Genomic DNA, 18,494 nt, shown 5'->3' on the forward strand with positions numbered 1-18,494 from the left:
ACCAGTACTTTAAAACTTACTGAATTGTGGTCACTGTTACCGAAATACTCCCCTACTGAAACATCTACCACCTGGCCGGGCTCATTCCCCAATACCAGGTCCAGTACCGCCCCTTCCCTAGTTGGACTGTCTACATATTGTTTTAAGAAGCCCTCCTGGATGCTCCTTACAAACTCCACCCCGTCTAAGCCCCTAGCACTAAGTGAGTCCCAGTCAATATTGGGGAAATTGAAGTCTCCCATCACCACAACCCTGTTGTTTTTACTCTTTTCCAAAATCTGTCTACCTATCTGCTCCTCTATCTCCCGTTGGCTGTTGGGAGGCCTGTAGTAAACCCCCAACATTGTGACTGCACCCTTCTTATTCCTGATCTCTACCCATATAGCCTCACTGCCCTCTGAGGTGTCCTCCCGCAGTACAGCTGTGATATTCTCCCGAACCAGTAGCGGAACTCCACCTCCCCTTTTACATCCCCCTCTATCCCGCCTGAAACATCTAAATCCTGGAACGTTTAGCTGCCAATCCTGCCCTTCCCTCAACCAGGTCTCTGTAATGGCAACAACATCATAGTTCCAAGTACTAATCCAAGCTCCAAGTTCATCTGCCTTACCCGTAATACTTCTTGCATTAAAACATATGCACTTCAGGCCACCAGACCCGCTGTGTTCAGCAACTTCTCCCTGTCTGCTCTGCCTCAGAGCCCCACTGTCCCTATTCCCTAGTTCTCCTTCAATGCTCTCACCTTCTGACCTATTGCTATCGTGCCCATCCCCCTGCCACACTAGTTTAAACCCTCCCGTGTGACACTAGCAAACCCCGTGTCAGGATATTTATGCCTCTCCGGTTTAGATGCAACCCGTCCTTATATAGGTCACACCTGCCCCGGAAGAGCTCCCAGTGGTCCAGATAACGGAAACCCTCCCTCCTACACCAGCTGTTTAGCCACGTGTTTAGCTGCTCTATCTTCCTATTTCTAGCCTCACTGGCACGTGGCACAGGGAGTAATCCTGAGATTACAACCCTAGAGGTCCTGTCTTTTAACTTTCTGCCTAGCTCCTTGAACTCCTGCTGCAGGACCTCATGCTCCTTCCTGCCCTTAAGCACCGGCATCGGATGAAGCATACAGGGTATAGTGTTAATGAGGTCAGTCCATAAGAGGGTCGTTTAGGAGTCGATAACAGCGGGGAAGAAGCTGTTTTTGAGTCAGTTCGTGCGCGTTCTCAGACTTCTGTATCTCCTGCCTGATAGAAGAAGTTGGAAGAGTGAGTAAGCCGTGTGGGAGGGGTCTTTGATTATGCTGCCTGCTTTCCCCAGGCAGTGAGAGGAATAAATGGAATCAATGGATGGGAGGCAGGTTTGTGTGATGGACTGGGCGGCGTTCACGACTCTGAAGTTTCTTGCGGTCCTGGGCCAAGCAGTTGCCATACCAGGCTGTGATACAGCCAGATAGGATGCTTTCTATGGTGCATCTGTGAAAGGTGGTGTGGTAAGGGTTAATGTGGACATGCCGAATTTCCTTAGTTTCCTGAGGAAGTATAGGCGCTGCTGTGCTTTCTTGGTGGTAGCGTCGACATGGGTGGACCAGGACAGATTTTTGGAGATGTGTACCCCTAGGAATTTGACCTAATTCACACCAGAGCTTGTCCTGTTTACCTGTCTTCACTGACCTACATTTGCTCCTGGTTGAACAATTTTTCAGTTTTAAAATTGACATCCTTAGTTTTAGGTATGGCTTTACCCTTCCCAATCACTGTAATCTCCTCTAGCCTTACAATGATTTAAAGTCGGTGAGAGCCAACACCCAGGAGTCAGAAGAGCTTTGTGGTGCAGCAGTGGGAAAAATGGCAGAGGGGGATGGGTCATCGTCAACAGTCATGTTGCAGATGGACCAGTTTATGAGCTTCATTAAGGAGGAATTCAGACAACAGCGCATTGAGACGCAAGGGTCAATGGCGATTGAGGGTTCGGTGTCACCTCTTTGCGGGTCCTTGGAACGAGTGGAGAGGTGGCTGGAGGCGTAGGGGGTGACAATCAAGGTAGAGAAGATGGTATCGGACCAGAGCGACCAAATCATATCACTGCAGGCCGAGATGGCGATGATGGGGGAAATGTGTAAGGTGTTGCGGGTGAGGGTCGACGACCAGAAGAATCGGTCAAAACAGCAGAACCTGCGTATTGTGGGGCTGCCGGAGGGAATGGAAAGAACGAGTGCCAACAGTTACATGTCAATGATGTTCGGGAAGCTGGTAGATGAGAAGGTCTTCAATTAGGCCTTGAAGTAGATCGGGCCCACCGTTCTTTGAAACAGAAGCTGAGGGCGGAGGAACCTTCCTGGGCTGTGATTGTGCAAATGCACAAATTTCAAGATAAAGAGAACACCCTGAGGTGGGCCAAGGCAACTCGGGATTGTAGCTGGGAGTGGAATCGGGTCCGGATATGTCAGGACATTGAGGCTGAACTGGCCAAGAGACGAGCTGGTTTCACAGGGCCAAGGTGGTCCTCTTTGGAATCAGAGTTCGGTTTGGGGTGTTGTACCCCGCCAAGTTGTGGGTGGCGTTCCAGAGGAAGGAGCATTATTTTCAGACACCTGAAGAAGCAAATTACTTTGTCTGGGACCAAGGGCTGGCGGAGGGTTAGGGACGGGTTGAGTTGTATCTTTTCATGACTGGTCAAGGTTTTGTTGAACTGTACTGTTGATGGTAATTGATTTTTGCTTAAAAGTGTGATGTTAATAATGTGCATTTCTTGCTGTGGTTTGGGTTGGTTGGGCTTTCCTGCCCGTGATACCTGGTTAGGAAAAGATAAGGGGGAGTTTTGGGATGGTGGGCCTTTTTGTTTGTAAGGTGGTGGGGAGCATGATGGGTCAGCGAGTAGAGTGGATGGAGTAAAAGGAATGCGGGATGGGTGAGATGGTGGTGGAGGTGAGGTCCTTTGTTTGGGTCTCCAGATAGGAGCCACCATGTTCATGTGATATGCAAGTAAATGGAAGCAGAGTGGGGGAGAGGGCTGCGATGAGTAGCCAGAGAAGAAGAGGGGGGCATGGGTACACAGGAGGGGGAGATAGAGGGAGGGCTGGAGGGAAGGGGAGGAGGGGGGTTGGCTTGGTGACGTAGTTGTTTTTTAAGTAGGATCTAGGCGAGAATGAAGGGGCGGGCAATTTCTGTGGGCTCAAGTCAATTGGGGAGTGGATAGTTGGGTGGGTTTGGAAGTTGAAGATGATGGCGGATCTTAATAGAGGAAGCCTCTGGTTGGGATTGTAACCTGCAATGTCCGAGTGTTGAATGGGCCGGCCAAAAGATCAAGTGTGTTACGTTTAAAACAGATGTGATTTTCCTGCAGGAAACGCATTTACGAATAAGAGACCAGATCCAATTGAGGAAGGGGTGGGTACAAACGTTTCACTCGTGGTTTGATTCAAACTCAAGGGGGGGTGGTCGCGATATATTTCAGTAAGAAGGTGATTTTAATTGTGTGCTGGGCTTGAAGGTGGACCAGTCGAAGCCCAATTCGGTGCTGAGGACAGGGATGGCGAGAGAGTTAGAGGTCTTTATGGAGCAGATGGGAGGGATGGATCGATGGAGGTTTAGGCACCCGGGTGAGAGGGAATAGAGCCATAGAAAGCATCCCAGCTGGCTGCATCACAGCCTGGTATGGCAACTGCTCGGCCCAAGACTGCAAGAAACATCAGAGTGTCGTGAACAGCCCAGTCCATCACACAAACGTACCTCCCATCCACTGACTCTATCTACAACTCCTGCTGGCTGGGGAAAGCGGGCAGCATAATCAAAGACCCCTCCCAACCGGCTTACTCACTCATCCAACTTCTTCCATCGGGCAGGAGATACAGAAGTCTGAGAACACGCACAAACAGACTCAAAAACAGCTTCTTCCCCGCTGTTACCAGACTCCTAAACGACCCTCTTATGGACTGACCTGATTAATACTACACTCCTGTATGCTTCATCTGATGCAGGTGCCTATGTATTTACATTGTGGACATTGTGTTGCCCTTTTAGGTATTTTATTCTCATTTATTTTCATGTACTAAATGATCTGTTTGATTTGCTCGCAGAAAAATACTTTTCACTGTACCTCGGTACACGTGACAATTGGCAATGAAGGATTATGTAGGATTAAATCAAAATGGGGAGGTCACTGCAGCCACATTCTGGGAGGCGCTGAAGGCAGTGTTCCGGGGGAGGTGACTGAGTTTAAGGCCCATAAAGATAAAGTTTGGGGGGAGGAGACAGTTGCTGGAGGGTATTGTGGAAGTGGACCGTAGATACTGGCGGCCGAGAGCTTTTGGCAGAAAGGAAGGACTTGCAGGGACAGTTCGATTGATTGACAACAGGACAACGGGAAAGGCGGTGCGTCCATAGGGTATGAGGTGCCCAATATGAGTATGGGGAGAACGCTAGTCGGCTGCTGGTATATCAGTTGAGGAGACGAGCGGTGGCACGGGAAATTGTGCAGGTGACGGGGGGCCGGGGGTGGGAGGGGGGGAGGCGCACTGTGGAGACAGAGCTGGAAAATATCAATGAGGAGCTGGAATGAATCAACGTGGTCTTTGAAGATTTTTACAAGGGGTTGTGTTGTTGAGTCTGGAGCGGAAGAGGCAGATATGGGAGGTTTCTTGGATGAGTTAAGTGTTCCCAGAGGTGGGGAAAGGAGAGGCGATGGACATTGGAGGAGCCACTAAGGTTGCAGGAGGTGATAACAATAATCTTTATTATTGTCACAAGTAGACTTACATTAACACTGCAATGAAGTTACTGTGAAAATCTCCTAGTCGCCACACTCCGGCGCCTGTTCGAGTTCACTGAGGGAGAACTCAGAATGTCTAATTCACCTAACAGCACATCTTTCTGGACTTGTGGGAGGAAACCGGAGCAACCGGGTCACAGACAGTGACCCAAGCCGGGAATCGAATCTGAGGCCCTGGAGCTGTGAAGCAACTGTGCTAACCACTGCAATACCGTTAGTGGAGGAGGTGGGGTCAGTGATGTCGAGGAAGGCACCGGGGCCGGTTGGCTTCCCGGCTGAATGGTTTTGGGGGTATGTGCCCCGCACCTCCTGAGCATGTTTAATGAAGCATTGGAGAGGGGAAAGCTGCCGGACACCCTGGTGCAGGAGTGGGTGGAGTTTTAACAGAAATTTGAGTTGCTGTGGGGAAGTGAGTTCCGATGCTTGCAGGTGCGGGTTTTGTACTTAAAGAACTACCCGTGTTCCTTTTGTTACCGGAATATACGTTCCTGGAAAAACTGCTTCCGGATGAATGGGGCGAGGAGAGGATTGGGAATATTCATGGATGGCTGGGAAAGAAAGAAACAGCATGAGTGGTCAGGATTAAGGGCAAGTGGGAAGAGAAGGGGGATCGAGCTAGGATGGGGATATGGAGCGACGTAATGTGCCAGGTCAATGCAACCTCCTCTTGCGCAGGAATGAGTCTCATACAATTTAAGATGGTGCACAGCAGGGTGCACGTGACGAGGGCCCAGATGAGTGGATTCTTCCCGGGGTGGAAGATCGTTGTGAGAAGTTTAGGAGGGGATTGGCGAACCACGCCCATATGTTCTGGAGGTGTGAGAAACTGGAGGGAAAAATTTGTACAAGCTGTGTATATTAATGCACTGTGTGGATGTTTTTTGTAACAACATTTGGTTAGAGTCTGGAATAAAATAAATTGGAAGAAAAAAGGCTTTTTCCCGTCCAACCTCAATTATTAGGCTGACGAGAATGGAGTAGGGTGGGAAAGCAAGAAAAAAATGTTTCTCCACTTCCGGCAAGAAAGAGGGTGTGTGGGAGAGTGGGGGGGGGGGGGGGGTTGTGGGTGAGCGGTGCCAAAAAATAAAGGCGCTTTCAGAGTTTGAGTGCCTCCCCAAGTACCTTTTTGGAGCTCAGTCCCTCCCCTATCCCCTGATGCCACAATTGCCCACCCTCGCGACCCCCCAAGCTGTCGCCTATCTTCCTTCCCCCAGGATCCCGGGACTTATCATTACAACGGTCCCAAGACTTAATTCCAGGCAGAGCACTGCAGTCTTGCTTCTGGCCATGGTAGTGCTGTGCCTGGCTGGGTTGAAGGGCTGTTGGCCAAGAGCTCTCATGGGCGAGACATCCTTCCACTGCCATTTAAAGTAAGCGTTAACTGAAATTGAACTTCCCAGAATCGCAGTAGTGCGTTATGCGCCGATTCTCAGGATGGTAAGTGATGATCACTCACCATCCTTAAAATTCTATCCAATGTTTCAACATTAGTCTCACCCCTCAAAATCAGCCTCCAGCATGATCCACGAAGCTCTTTGTAAATGCCGGTTATTTATTGTAATGTTTTCTATACACCTATTGTTATGAATGATGTATAACAATATCTAGTCACTAAACAATTACAAAAATAATTAAACCAACTTTCTTTGTAAAAAAACAAAATGTTCTTTGATCTCTGGCATTTTACTTTGATTGACAAAGACAACTTGTTTGACATTAATGGCTCAGTTAAATTTTGGGGTGCCAATTGAATACATCTGGACAGCTTCAGTCAAATTTACAGTTGTCTTGAATACTAAACCACTCTTCAAATTACAGTTATGTTAAAGCATTAGAAACTGACAAAAGATATGTGTTACGCATGATTGACAATGTGTGAAGAGTTTAAACATTTAGAAATATTTCAATCCAAGTTCCATTTTAACACTCACTTGATTAACCATAGAAACTAATTACTGTCTGAAAATGGATATTATGCTTTTATTCTTTTGTTGTTTTCTCACTTATAGTTATAAATGTATGTGACGTTTCACCAAACATTTGTGGTCCAGGACTTTGCATCAACCAGCAAGTTGGATACTTGTGTAAATGTGACTCTGGTTATCAGTTGGATAATCAGCAAACAAAGTGTGTTGGTAAGAAACATTTCATAAATGTTCTTCATAAATTGCAAGGATAAGTTTGTAATCCTGATCTGTTTTGATGGTGTTCGATCTGTGGCAACAGGTTATTTCATTTGTAAAATTTTAATAGTAATCCTATCTATAATTCTAGTTGGCATGTTGAAAAATTTTCCCATGTTACTACACAAACATACATAATATATGTTAGAAGGACTATTGTTGAATTGATATAATTATTCTGTTTTCATTCTGCATAACTCCTGCTGCTTCTCCAGATATATTTAGGGCGTGATCCACCAGTCGCTTACGCTTGAAAAGCAGCGAGGAAAGGCCAGTAGATGCCGGGAGATCGCTCTTCTGAGATCAACCCGGCTCGCCTCGCCTGGATGTCGTGATGTGAATCACTTTCTGGTAAATCTGCATGTTAGAGTGAGACAGCTAGTCTCTCTCTAATATACATTCCCAAGATCTAACCAAGGCGTGGGATCTAACCCCCTCGTCTTGGAGAGCTCAGGCACGAGCCGTTCAGTGCTGGTTCCCACAAACAGGGACCAGATGGAACGGCACTCGTGGGGGTCTCCAAGGTGCCAAGCTGGAATTTTCTGCACGACGGGGATCGAGCCTGAGTGTGCCCTTCCTGAGTGAGGGGGGGGGGAACTGAGGACCCCCTTATCGGTGATTTGGGGCTTGGGAGGCATTTGGCAGTCGCATTGGGGGGGGGGGTCAAAAGATAAAATGGCGTCCTGATCTTTCTCCGCACTGAGGTGTGCCAGTGAGCAGGGCTCCTCAGTGCAGAAAATTGGACTAAGTACGGCCTCGGCCGCGAAGTTACTGTGAAAAGCCCCTAGTCACCACACTCTGGCGCCTGTTCGGGTATACAGAGGGAGAATTCAGAATGTCCAATTCACATAACAGCATGTCTTTTGGGATTTGTGGGAGGAAACCGGATTACATGGAAGAAACCCACGCAGGCACAGGGAGAACTCAGCACAGACAGCGACCCAACCCGGGAATCGATCCCGGGACCCTGGCACTGTGAAACAATAGTGCTAACCACTGTGCTATGTACAACTGTACTAATAAATCGACCACTTTTTCACTGATCATTTAACAACAAGGATACGTTCACTGAAAAAGGTCATAATGTCCATTTAGCAAAGACAGGAGAGCTGGAATAGATTTAACTCATGTATTTTCAACTTCTCCTCCCCCTTGGAAAAAAACTATTTCTCCCATAAAATGGTTGTTTTTGAAAGATGATTAGCTCCAGAGGTTGAATGTGCTAAGTGAAATATTTTGTAGCATGAAAAACTGTTACTGTGAGTTTCACATGTGTGATTATAGTTTCTAGTTATGCTATCATTCACTGAATGGGTAGATTATGTAGAAAAATGTATTATTTTGTTAGTGTATCTCTTATGTAAAGCATATTAATGTTAATTTGGATATTTTATATCTGTAAATATCTAGGGCATGAGATTCCTACAACCATAATTAAATGCCTCTGTATGATTCTAACTTCATCTGGCTAGAAAATGTTCAAATTTTATTAGATAATGGACTGCAGTTTTTCATGCAGATATGAAAAAGTAATGAGTGGGCATTGGAACTGAAATACTTTGCTGGGATTTTGCACATGACAAAATCCCATGAGTCAAAAAACGAGAATCATGCTGATGAAATTCTCATTTTCTGATTTTATCTGTCCCTCGCCAGTGACGTAAGGAGGTTCCAACCAGGAATGTTGGAAACCTTGGCGAAATTCTCCAGAAACGGCGCGATGTCCGCCGACTGGCGCCCAAAACGGCGCAAATCAGACGGGCATCGCGCCGCCCCCTCCGCATCTTTGGGGGCCGAGCCCCAACCTTGAGGGGCTAGGTCGGCACCGGACGAATTTCCATCCCGCCAGCTGGCGGAAAAGGCCTTTGGTGCCCCGCCAGCTGGCGCGGAAATGACATCTCCGGGCGGCGCATGCGCGGGAGCGTCAGCGGCCGCTGACGGCTTCCCCGCGCATGCGCAGTGGAGGGAGTCTCTTCCGCCTCCGCCATGGTGGAGACCGTGGCGGAGGCGGAAGGGAAATAGTGCCCCCACGGCACAGGCCCGCCCGCGGATCTGTGGGCCCCGATCGCGGGCCAGGCCACCGTGGGGGCACCCCCCCGGGGCCAGATCGCCCCGTGCCCCCCCCAGGACCCCGGAGCCCGCCCGCGCCGCCTTGACCCACCGGTAAGGTAGGTGGTTTAATTTACGCCGGCGGGACAGGCATTTTAGCGGCCGGACTTCGGCCCATACGGGCTGGAGAATCGCGCGGGGGGCCCGCCAACCGGCGCGGCGCGATTCCCGCCCCCGCCGAATCTCCGGTGCCGGAGACTTCGGCAACCGGCGAGGGCGGGATTCACACCAGCCCCCGGCGATTCTCCGACCCGGCGGGGGTTCGGAGAATCTCGCCCCTTATTTCCATACATTTAAATAGAATTGGCAGACTTTCTGACATATCTCCCCCCCCCCCCCCCCACACATTAGGAATTTGACACATTGGCAAGGTTTACAAAAGGTTTTGCAAAAGGGGGGGCGTCGGTGGGCGAGCCAGCGGGTGCCAAGTCTCGCAGGAAAACGGTGCCCTGCCTGCCGTCGGGGTGCTCGACGTAGGCGTATTGAGGGTTTGCGTGTAATAGTTGGACCCTCTCGACTAGTGGATCTGTCTTATGGCTCCTCACGTGCCTCCAGAGTAGAACTGGTCCCGGAGTTGTCAGCCAACGTGGAAGCGAAACCCCAGAGGTGGACCTCCTGGGGAAGACACACAAACGGTTGTGGGGGGTCACGTTCATGGCCGTATAGAGGAGCGACCTAATGGAGTGTAGGGCATCGGGTAGGACCTCCTGCCAGCGGGCGATTGGGAGACTTCTTGACCGTAGGGCTAGAAGAACAGCCTTCCAAACTGTTGCGTTCTCCCTCTCCACCTGCCCGTTTCCCCGCGGGTTACAGCTGGCCGTTCTGCTTGAGGCGATGCCCTTGTTGAGCAGATACTGACACAGCTCATCGCTCATGAACGATGTACCCCGGTCGCTGTGGATATAAGCAGGGAAACCAAACCGGGTGAAGATGCTGTGCAGTGCCTTGATTACGGAGGCCGAGGTCATATCGGAGCAGGGGACAGCGAATGGGAAGCGGCAGAATTTGTCGATGACAGTGAGGAAGTAGGTGTTGCAGTTGGTGGACGGGAGGGACCCTTTGAAGTCCACGCTTAGTCGCTCAAAGGGCCCAGAGGCCTTTACCAGGCGAGCCTTGTCTGGTTGATTGAAGTGCGGTTTGCACTCCGTACAGATCTGGCAAGCCTTGGTCATGGCCTTGACCTCCTCGGTGGAGTAAGGTAGGTTGCGGGACTTGATGAAATGAGCAAGTCGGGTGACCCCCCGGGTGGCAGAGGTCATCGTGGATGGCCCGCAGACGGTCTTTCTGCACGTTGGCGCACGTGCCGCGGGACAGGACATCTGGGGACTCGTTGAGCTTCCCCGGACGATATGTAATATCGTACGTGTAGGTGGAGAGTTCGATCCTCCACCTCAGAATTTTATCATTCTTTATTTTGCCCCGTTGTGCGTTATCGAACATAAAGGCGACCGACCGTTGGTCGGTGATGACGGCGAACCTCCTACCGGCTAGGTAGTGCCTCCAGTGCCGCACAGCCTCCACTATGGCTTGTGCCTCCTTCTCGACTGCAGAGTGTCGAATTCCGAGGCGGTGAGGGTTCGGGACAAGAACGCTACCGGTCTGCCCGCCTGGTTGAGGGTAGCAGCCAGGGTGACGTCTGATGTGTCGCTTTCTAACTGGGAGGGAATGGTTTTGTCCACCGTGGGGGCCTTGATGATATTGGCTTTGATACGACTGAAGGCCGACTGAGCCTCAGCCGTCAGGGGAAAAACCGTGGTCTTAATGAGTGGACGCGCTTTGTCCGCATATCTGGGGACTCACTGGGCATAATAGGAAAAGAGCCCCAGGCACCGTTTGAGTGCTTTGAGGCTATGGGGGAGGGGAAGTTCCTTAAGGGGGCGCATGCAGTCGGGGTCTGGCCCTAGGGCCCCGTTTTCCACAACGTAGCCGAGGATGGCTAGCCGGGTTGTGTGGAACACTCATTTCTCTTTATTGTATGTCAGATTGAGGGCCCGGGCGGTCTGGAGGAACTTCCTCAGGTTATCGTCATGGTCCTGCTGGTCATGGCCGCAGATGGTGACGTTGTCCAAGTACGGGTATGTAGCCCGTAAGCCGTACTGGTCCACCATTTGATCCATTGCCCTTTGGAAAACTGAGACTCCGTTTGTGACCCCGAAAGGGACCCTGAGGAAGTGGAAGAGCCAACCGGCTGCTTCGAAGGCTGTATAGGGGCGGTCCTTTGGGCGGATAGGGAGTTGATGATAGGACGATTTTAGGTCGACCATGGAGAATACTCGATACTCGAATGGGCAATTTGGTTCACCATTTCTGCTATGCGGGGAAGTGGGTACGCATCACGTTGCGTAAAGCGGTTTATGGTCTGGCTATAGTCCACCACCATACGTTGTTTTTCCTCGGAGCGGACTACCAGTACTTGTGCCCTCCAAGGGCTGTTGCTAGCCTCTATGACCCCTTCTTTTAGTAGCCGCTGAACTTCTGATTTGATGAAAGTCATGTCTTGGGCACTGTACCGCCGACTCCTGATGACGACGGGCTTACAGTCGGGGGTGAGGTTCGCGAAGAGAGGGGGTGGTGCAACTTTGAGTGTCGCCAGGCTACATACCGTGAGTGGGGGCAGGGGTCCGCCGAACTTCAGGGTCAGGCTTCGGTGGCTGCACTGAAAGTCCAGGCCGAGCAGCAGGGGGGTGCAGGAGGGAGGACATAAAGTTTAAAACGGGCGTACATGGCGCCTTGGATAGCGAGGTTTGAGACACAATACTGCGTGATTTGGACCGAATGAGACCCAGATGCGAGGGCGATAGTTTGGGAGGCGGGATAGGTGCGCAGGCAGCAGCGTCTTACCGTGTCTGGATGGATAAAACTCTCCGTGCTCCCGGAGTCAAAAAGGCAGGGGGTGTCGCAGCCGTTGATTTGAACCTGCATCATTGAACTTCGCAGGTGCTTCAGCCGAGATTGATCGAGCGTGATCGCTCCTAGTTGCGGGCAGTCAAAGTCCTCGGTTGAATCGGACTCGCAAAATAGACGCTGCCGCCCCCATGACTCGCACGAGGCCAATGACGCGTCGGAGGTAGGCGTGTCCGCCCGCGTTGCGGGGCCTGTGGTTCCGGGAGTTCAATTTCTGGGCCCGATGAGACTTTTGTTTCTGGCCTTTGGGCCCAGCCAGGCAGACCTTCGCGAAGTGCCCCTTCTTTCCGCAGTCGCCGCAGATAGCGGAGCGGGCTGGGCAACGCTGGCGTGAGTGCTGGCCTTGCCCACATAAATCGCATTGGGGCCCCCGGTGTGAGCGGGTCGCCGCGCAGGCCTGAAGCGTGGCCGAGTCTGGAGGGGATCGAGAGGGACTCGCAAGGTCCGCGGAGTACGTGCGGAGATTATGGTGGGCAGCTTCCAGGGAAGAGGCGAGCGTAACCGTGCCTTGGAGGTCATGTGGACATCTGCCGTCACCTCTTTATGGTCGCAGTTCCTGGCGAGCGCGGTGAGTCTCTCCAAGTATTCATCTCTCCTTTCCCCGGAGCGCTGGCGGCAGGTCGAGAGCAAATGTCTGGCGTGTACCTCGTTTATCGGCTTTACGAAGCGCTTCGGTAGGATTTCGACCGCCGTTTCGTACGTCGTAGCTTTCTCGATCACGGAGGATAGTCGGTGGCCCACCCGGGCAGGTAGTAAGCTCAGCTTGCGAGGTCCGTCAACTTCAGTCTCTGAGGAATTCAGATAGGCCTCAAAGCACCGGAGCCAGTATTTAAAAATTTCAGTGGCTTCCGGCGACCGAGCGTCCAAATTGAGCTCCTCCGGCTTTAGACCGCAGTCCATCATGATATAGTCTGGTTATTAAATTGAGATACCCTCAATTACGACTCTGGAGAGGAGTTTGATAATACAAAGGCTTTAATAACCAGAAAACCAGACAGCTGCCGAGAAGTGTGTTCACTGCACGCTGCCTACTGAACGTAACAGCTTCCTGAGGTCGGAACCGGAGGCGGAGTCCCCCGGGGTTCCAAACCCGGTCTTAAAGGGGCCTACGCATTAAAGGTACATATGTATACAGATATCATTCATCACAGTTATGATCCCAGTTGGTGTTATAACTGGACAGGAAGATCCCAGAGTGGAACCCTGGTTCAATAGACCGTAGACCGTACTTTATTTCATGTTTACTTTATTTTTTAAAACATGGAGGTAGAGTCACAGGAACGCTAATTAGTTGTAACAAGAAAACAAACATTTATTAGACATGAAAAAAAAAGAATTATGATACAATTTACTTCGCTTCACAATTACACACAGATTTTAAGATTAACACAGATTACAAAGTACATCTTAAGCTATAATGGTCTCATTAACACACAAAGTACCTTTTAAGCACACAAGATGACTGTGGTAAGAGACACTCCTCCCTGAATCCAAGTGAATGCCTGTGGATTTCTCCTCAAAATCCCCCGCACCCATATGATTCTTAAAGCCACCTTGTCTCCCTTAACTCTGGCTTCTGGACGAGTGATTTCAAATTCCACTTTCAAAAGTCATACTCTCAAATCTTCTTTAAAATTATGTTTTTCTTCCACTTCTTCCATCAAGTTTTTACTTTCAGGTTTTACACCTCTTCCTTCAGGTTTCCTTTGTTTTAAAAGCTTTTACATAAATTTCAAGGTCCAGCCACCAATTTCCACAGTTATTTCAAATAATGTCTCCCAAATTTTAGTAGTTTCTCACAAAGCTTTGCACTGCTGCAGATATCTTTCTGGCCTCGTGATTGAATGCCTTTTCAACTCTATGACTTTATGGAACAGTGATATGTTCTGGTTCCGATTTTCTCTGTCCATTAACCCCAGACTTCTTGGAAATTTCTATTCATTTCTGTAATAATAATAGTAATTGTTTATTGTCACAAGTAGGTTTCACTGAAGTTACTGTGAAAAGCCCCTAGTCGCCACATTCCAGCGCCTGTTCGGGGAGGCCGGTATGGGAATTGAACCCGCGCTGCTGGCGTTGTTCTGCATTACAAGCTGGCTCTTTAGCCCACTGTGCTAAACCAGCCCCTACTGGACCTTCGGTTTCTGTCATCCGTTTTCTTAACCATTATTCCATAGTATTGGTTTTATTCTAGTAAGGCTGAGAGAGATGTTCCTTCTTTAGCTTCTTAAACCAACTGATTCTAGCAGAGCTATAAAAGCTAACTTCTCTCTCACTACACATCTACAACTGCAATCAAATTAGCTAAACTATGCTTCTCTACCATATAAGGTCACAGTTGCTAAGCAAACACAATTAGTTTATTTACCCTTCACAACGTAGCCCTCTCTCAACAAAATAGAATCAGATTTGGAATTAAAACCAACCCGCTGGCAAACAAACACCTTTGTCTCACATAGATCTAATTATATATAGGCTTTACCCTTCGAGGCACAGAAACAATAAACTTACTTAAAACTATATCTTATTTCTAATGTTTACCAACACAACTACCGTTGTTTTCCTAACACCTGTCACTGCACCTGGGGAGTGCAAGTGAAGCCCCCTATCATGGCAGGACAAGAAAACTCTGGCAAATGACTTGGAGGGGAATTCTTCACTCCCATTTTTTGGGGGGGGGGGGGGGCAGGAATGGGGCTGTGGCCGGAGAATTGAGCGGGAGTCCTAAAACGGCTTTTACGTTAGTGAGATTTCCCCACTTCGTTGTCCCCGCCTCACACCAATAACTTAATGGGAATCCCAACTTTAAAAGTAGGGATCCTAATTTGCATCCCTTTAACTAACAGTGTTTATGCCCGATAATCCCAACACGTTACATTGTCCATTCATGTTGGAGTGAGGGTAAACCGACGGTCCCCTACGATATGCACCTGGCGAGCAGATCCCGCCGGAGGCGCACAGGTGAGTACAGCCCTCGGGGAGAGGGTCATGTCCATGCAGTACCCTGGCACTGCTTGGACGCTGCTCCATGGCACAGCTTGAGTATTGCCACCTGGCACTGCCCAGGCATTGCCATCTGGCTCCTAGGAGGTGGTTCTGGGGGAAGGGGGGGGGGGGGGGGGAATGGCGCTTGGGTGGGGAGGTTCTGAGGGGGAGGTGTCTGGGGGTTCAGTTGGAGAGTGGCCAAAGGATTCTGTGGGGAGGGGAGGGCTGTGGTGGTGGAATTCCTTGGTGGTACTCTAAAGAGCACCGCAAATTTGTAAAAGCCAAAGTTGCTGGTAGGACGGGCTCATTCGGTGCTCTCCCCACCAGCATGACATCATTGGATTCGCCTTTTAGGTTTTTTGACAATGTGTCTCGAAACTTGTCTGGAAAAGCCGGCAGCAAAACCAATGGGCTACCCTTCACTTTTCCTGCCCGTGATGATACGTTGCTAGAAAAATGGCAAAATTCCACCCTTAGAAATGTACCTTGCTTCTGTGCTATGTTACACAATCTTACAAATGCATCATGCTAATAGTATTGAGAAAAACCATGAAAACTTAGATTATTTTTTTCACATTAATCAGCATTTTCTCATCAGAATTGCTTAATTATCAGGGCAGCACGGTGGCACAGTGGTTAGCACTGCTTCCTCACAGCGCCGGGGATCCAGGTTCCATCCCGGCTCCGGGTCACTGTGTGTGTGGAGTTTGCACGTTCTCCTCGTGTCTGGGTGGGTCTCATCCCCAGAACCCAAAAAGATGTGCAAGGTAGGTAAATTGGCCACGCTAAATTGCCCCTTAATTTGAAAAAAAATGAATTGGGTACTCTAAATTTATTTTAAAAAGGAATTACTTAATTATTAATATAGGAGGCCATAAACTGTGACTCATCTTTTATTCCGTTCGAACATTTTTTCAAAGTGATCTTTCTTCGGTAATAGCCCTGTGGTATAACCTTTTGTTTCCTCTTTGTATTCCATACAATGCTACATACACCCAGCATAACATTGGTTAGATGTAGAGTAATCACTGTGTTATCAATGTGGCACTTTCTAAAATTCAGACCACCTGCTACGAGACATTATGACATTGCCATTAGTTAGACTGGGCAGTTAATGATAGCTTTGATAATTTTTGTATATTATATATACACTGATGTGGGGGTCAGTTAGCTCAGTTGACTGGACAGCTGGTTTGTGATGCAGAGCGACAGGTTCAATGGCCATATCAGCTGATATTCATGAAGGTGTGGTGACCCTCAAGTTAAATCACCACCAGTCAGTTCTCTCTCAAAAGGAGAGAGCAGCTTACGGTCCTCTGGGACTGTGGCACCATTTTACATTAACACTGATAATTAAGCAGACGTCCCAAATTAAATGGTAAGATCATGATTTTTAGCAAGCATATAGAGAGAGAAAAATCTTTTATTTATTCTGAAATGTCTTCAACTTCTGTAGTAAAAATAAACCTGCTGTTAAGTACAGTGTAGTTGGATATACTTCTACAAAATCTTAATAAGTTTACATTTTTGAGACTGTGGGCGGTTGCATGTTTTGCTGCGGCCTGCCATTGGCCAGTGGTGGGATATTCTGGTCTCGCTGTTGTCAACGGGGTTTCCCGTTGAATGCACACCTCGCCGCCAGGAAACCCACCGCTGGGATGTGCCATTGATGTGACCAGTAGATCCCGCTTGCCTGTCATACTTTATAAACTTACTTATGCCTTATGTAATACCGCTCTGTTATATGCAAGTGTGGCTAAATATAACTTTCATATTTCTTCTTTAGCAGTAAGATACAATTACTTGGAAAACCATTTGAACTTGATGCTTTTTCTTGACAGATACCAATGAATGCAGGGAAGTCCCACAGCTTTGTAGCTACGGACAATGTGAAAATACAGTGGGAGGTTATCAATGTATTTGTTCAACGGGATTTATGCTGAATCAGCAAGGCACTGACTGCACAGGTAAAATATATTTGGAAAATCTGTTCTTGCTTGGTGTTGCTATTTTTAAAATATTTTTTGCAACTAAACATCATGTTGACATCTAAGTATAAGATTGAGTGAAGATATATGAAGTGCACCACTAGGTGGTAAGACACTGATCCAAATATGAAATACAATACAATTATCCTCAAAATGTATAACAATCAAGATAAACATGGTTAACATTTCAGACTAGTGACCTTTCATCAAAATTGGTAATTATTATGGCGGCTCCATGTTTCAAGCATGCAAAGGGAGCGTAACGAAATTAGGGGAGGAAAGAACAAAAGAGAAGGTCTGTAACAGGGTGGAAGATAGGACAGATTAAACAACCAGAAGAATCATTTGCTGCTCAAAAAACATGGGAACATCGGTTATGATTTGAAACTGTTGAACTCCACATAAGTCTAAAAGGTTGTGTTATGGGGGTGACGTTTTCAGAACCCCAAAATGTATCATGGAGTTCAACCAACCTCTCCCTTTAATGGATTTGTTGCTTTTCCTAGCACACGGCTTTTTCCCTAGGTTGTGGTAGTTCAATTATGGACACGTGGGTTTTCAAACACAAAACACTGTTTATTCCATGAACTCAACTTAACATCTTAAATAACATTGGATCTCTTAACACCCCTTACTTCAAAGATAATTCAGAAAATATTGCAACAGTAAATAACTCCTTAAAATGTTCCTTCAAACTTCCAAGAGACTTAACACCTTTAAACCGTATCACATCAGGTTAAAGGATATATATATTTTCTGTAGACTGGCAGAGATATATTAGCTTGGGTGACTTCAGCTCCAGCACCTTGCTGTCTTCCTGCAAACTCTCTGGAAACACACAGACACACCCCAAGCTGCTTTCTCAAACCTGGCTTTCTCCCTTCAAGCACTCACAGCAAACCAGAACTTCTCAAGCTGCTGTCTCAAACTGGCTTTCTACCTTTAAACTGCTCACAGCAAAACAGCCAGGCACTTTTAAACTGCTCTCAGCAAAACCAGCCAGCACTTTTTAAATTGCAAAACCCAACTGCAAAATGGCTGACCTGAGCTGAGCCCCACCCACTCTCTGACATCACTGTTTTCTTAAAGGTACATTGCTTAAACATCCATGTCTTAAAGGTACTCTCACATGACAGTTGTGAAGTGCCTAATTGAAGAACAAATATAGGAACCTGACAACAGAGAGGCAGCTTGCGAGTGATGCAGGGAATTAAAAAGGCAAGCGACCAGAAACTCTCCGTCAAGCTTACAAACTGAAAAGAAGTGTCAACAACGTAATCACCCAATCTGCATTTGATTTCCCTGGAATGTTGGAGACCTCATAGTGAGCAGTGAATGCAGCATGTTAAACATAAAATAAAACAAATAAATTGTTGTTTCACCTAGAAGGAGTGAATGAGGCCCTGATCAGTAGGAATGGAAGTGACTCAATGTTACATATCCTGCAAACCTTCTGATTATCATTTTTTTTCTTCATGATTGATGTACAACGGCAATTTGCATTTGTTTGGGAACACAGAATTATTCAGATCCTTGAGCCTTGTCATCAGTAAGATCCTAG

The 18,494-nt window shown here is 48.1% G+C and overlaps 1 protein-coding gene across 1 annotated transcript in view; it reads left to right on the forward strand.

Moving 5' to 3' along the window:
• The window catches only part of LOC140404691 (latent-transforming growth factor beta-binding protein 2-like), a 685,726-nt gene that overhangs the window by 396,697 nt on the left and 270,535 nt on the right, over window positions 1–18,494 (forward strand). The window contains exons 16-17 of the mRNA XM_072493356.1: window positions 6,774–6,899; window positions 16,787–16,912. Of these exons, the coding sequence (XP_072349457.1) occupies window positions 6,774–6,899; window positions 16,787–16,912 (252 nt within the window). The remainder of the gene's footprint in view (window positions 1–6,773; window positions 6,900–16,786; window positions 16,913–18,494) is intronic.

Source organism: Scyliorhinus torazame, chromosome 2 (genome assembly GCF_047496885.1).
Source record: "Scyliorhinus torazame isolate Kashiwa2021f chromosome 2, sScyTor2.1, whole genome shotgun sequence".
Taxonomy (NCBI): domain Eukaryota; kingdom Metazoa; phylum Chordata; class Chondrichthyes; order Carcharhiniformes; family Scyliorhinidae; genus Scyliorhinus; species Scyliorhinus torazame.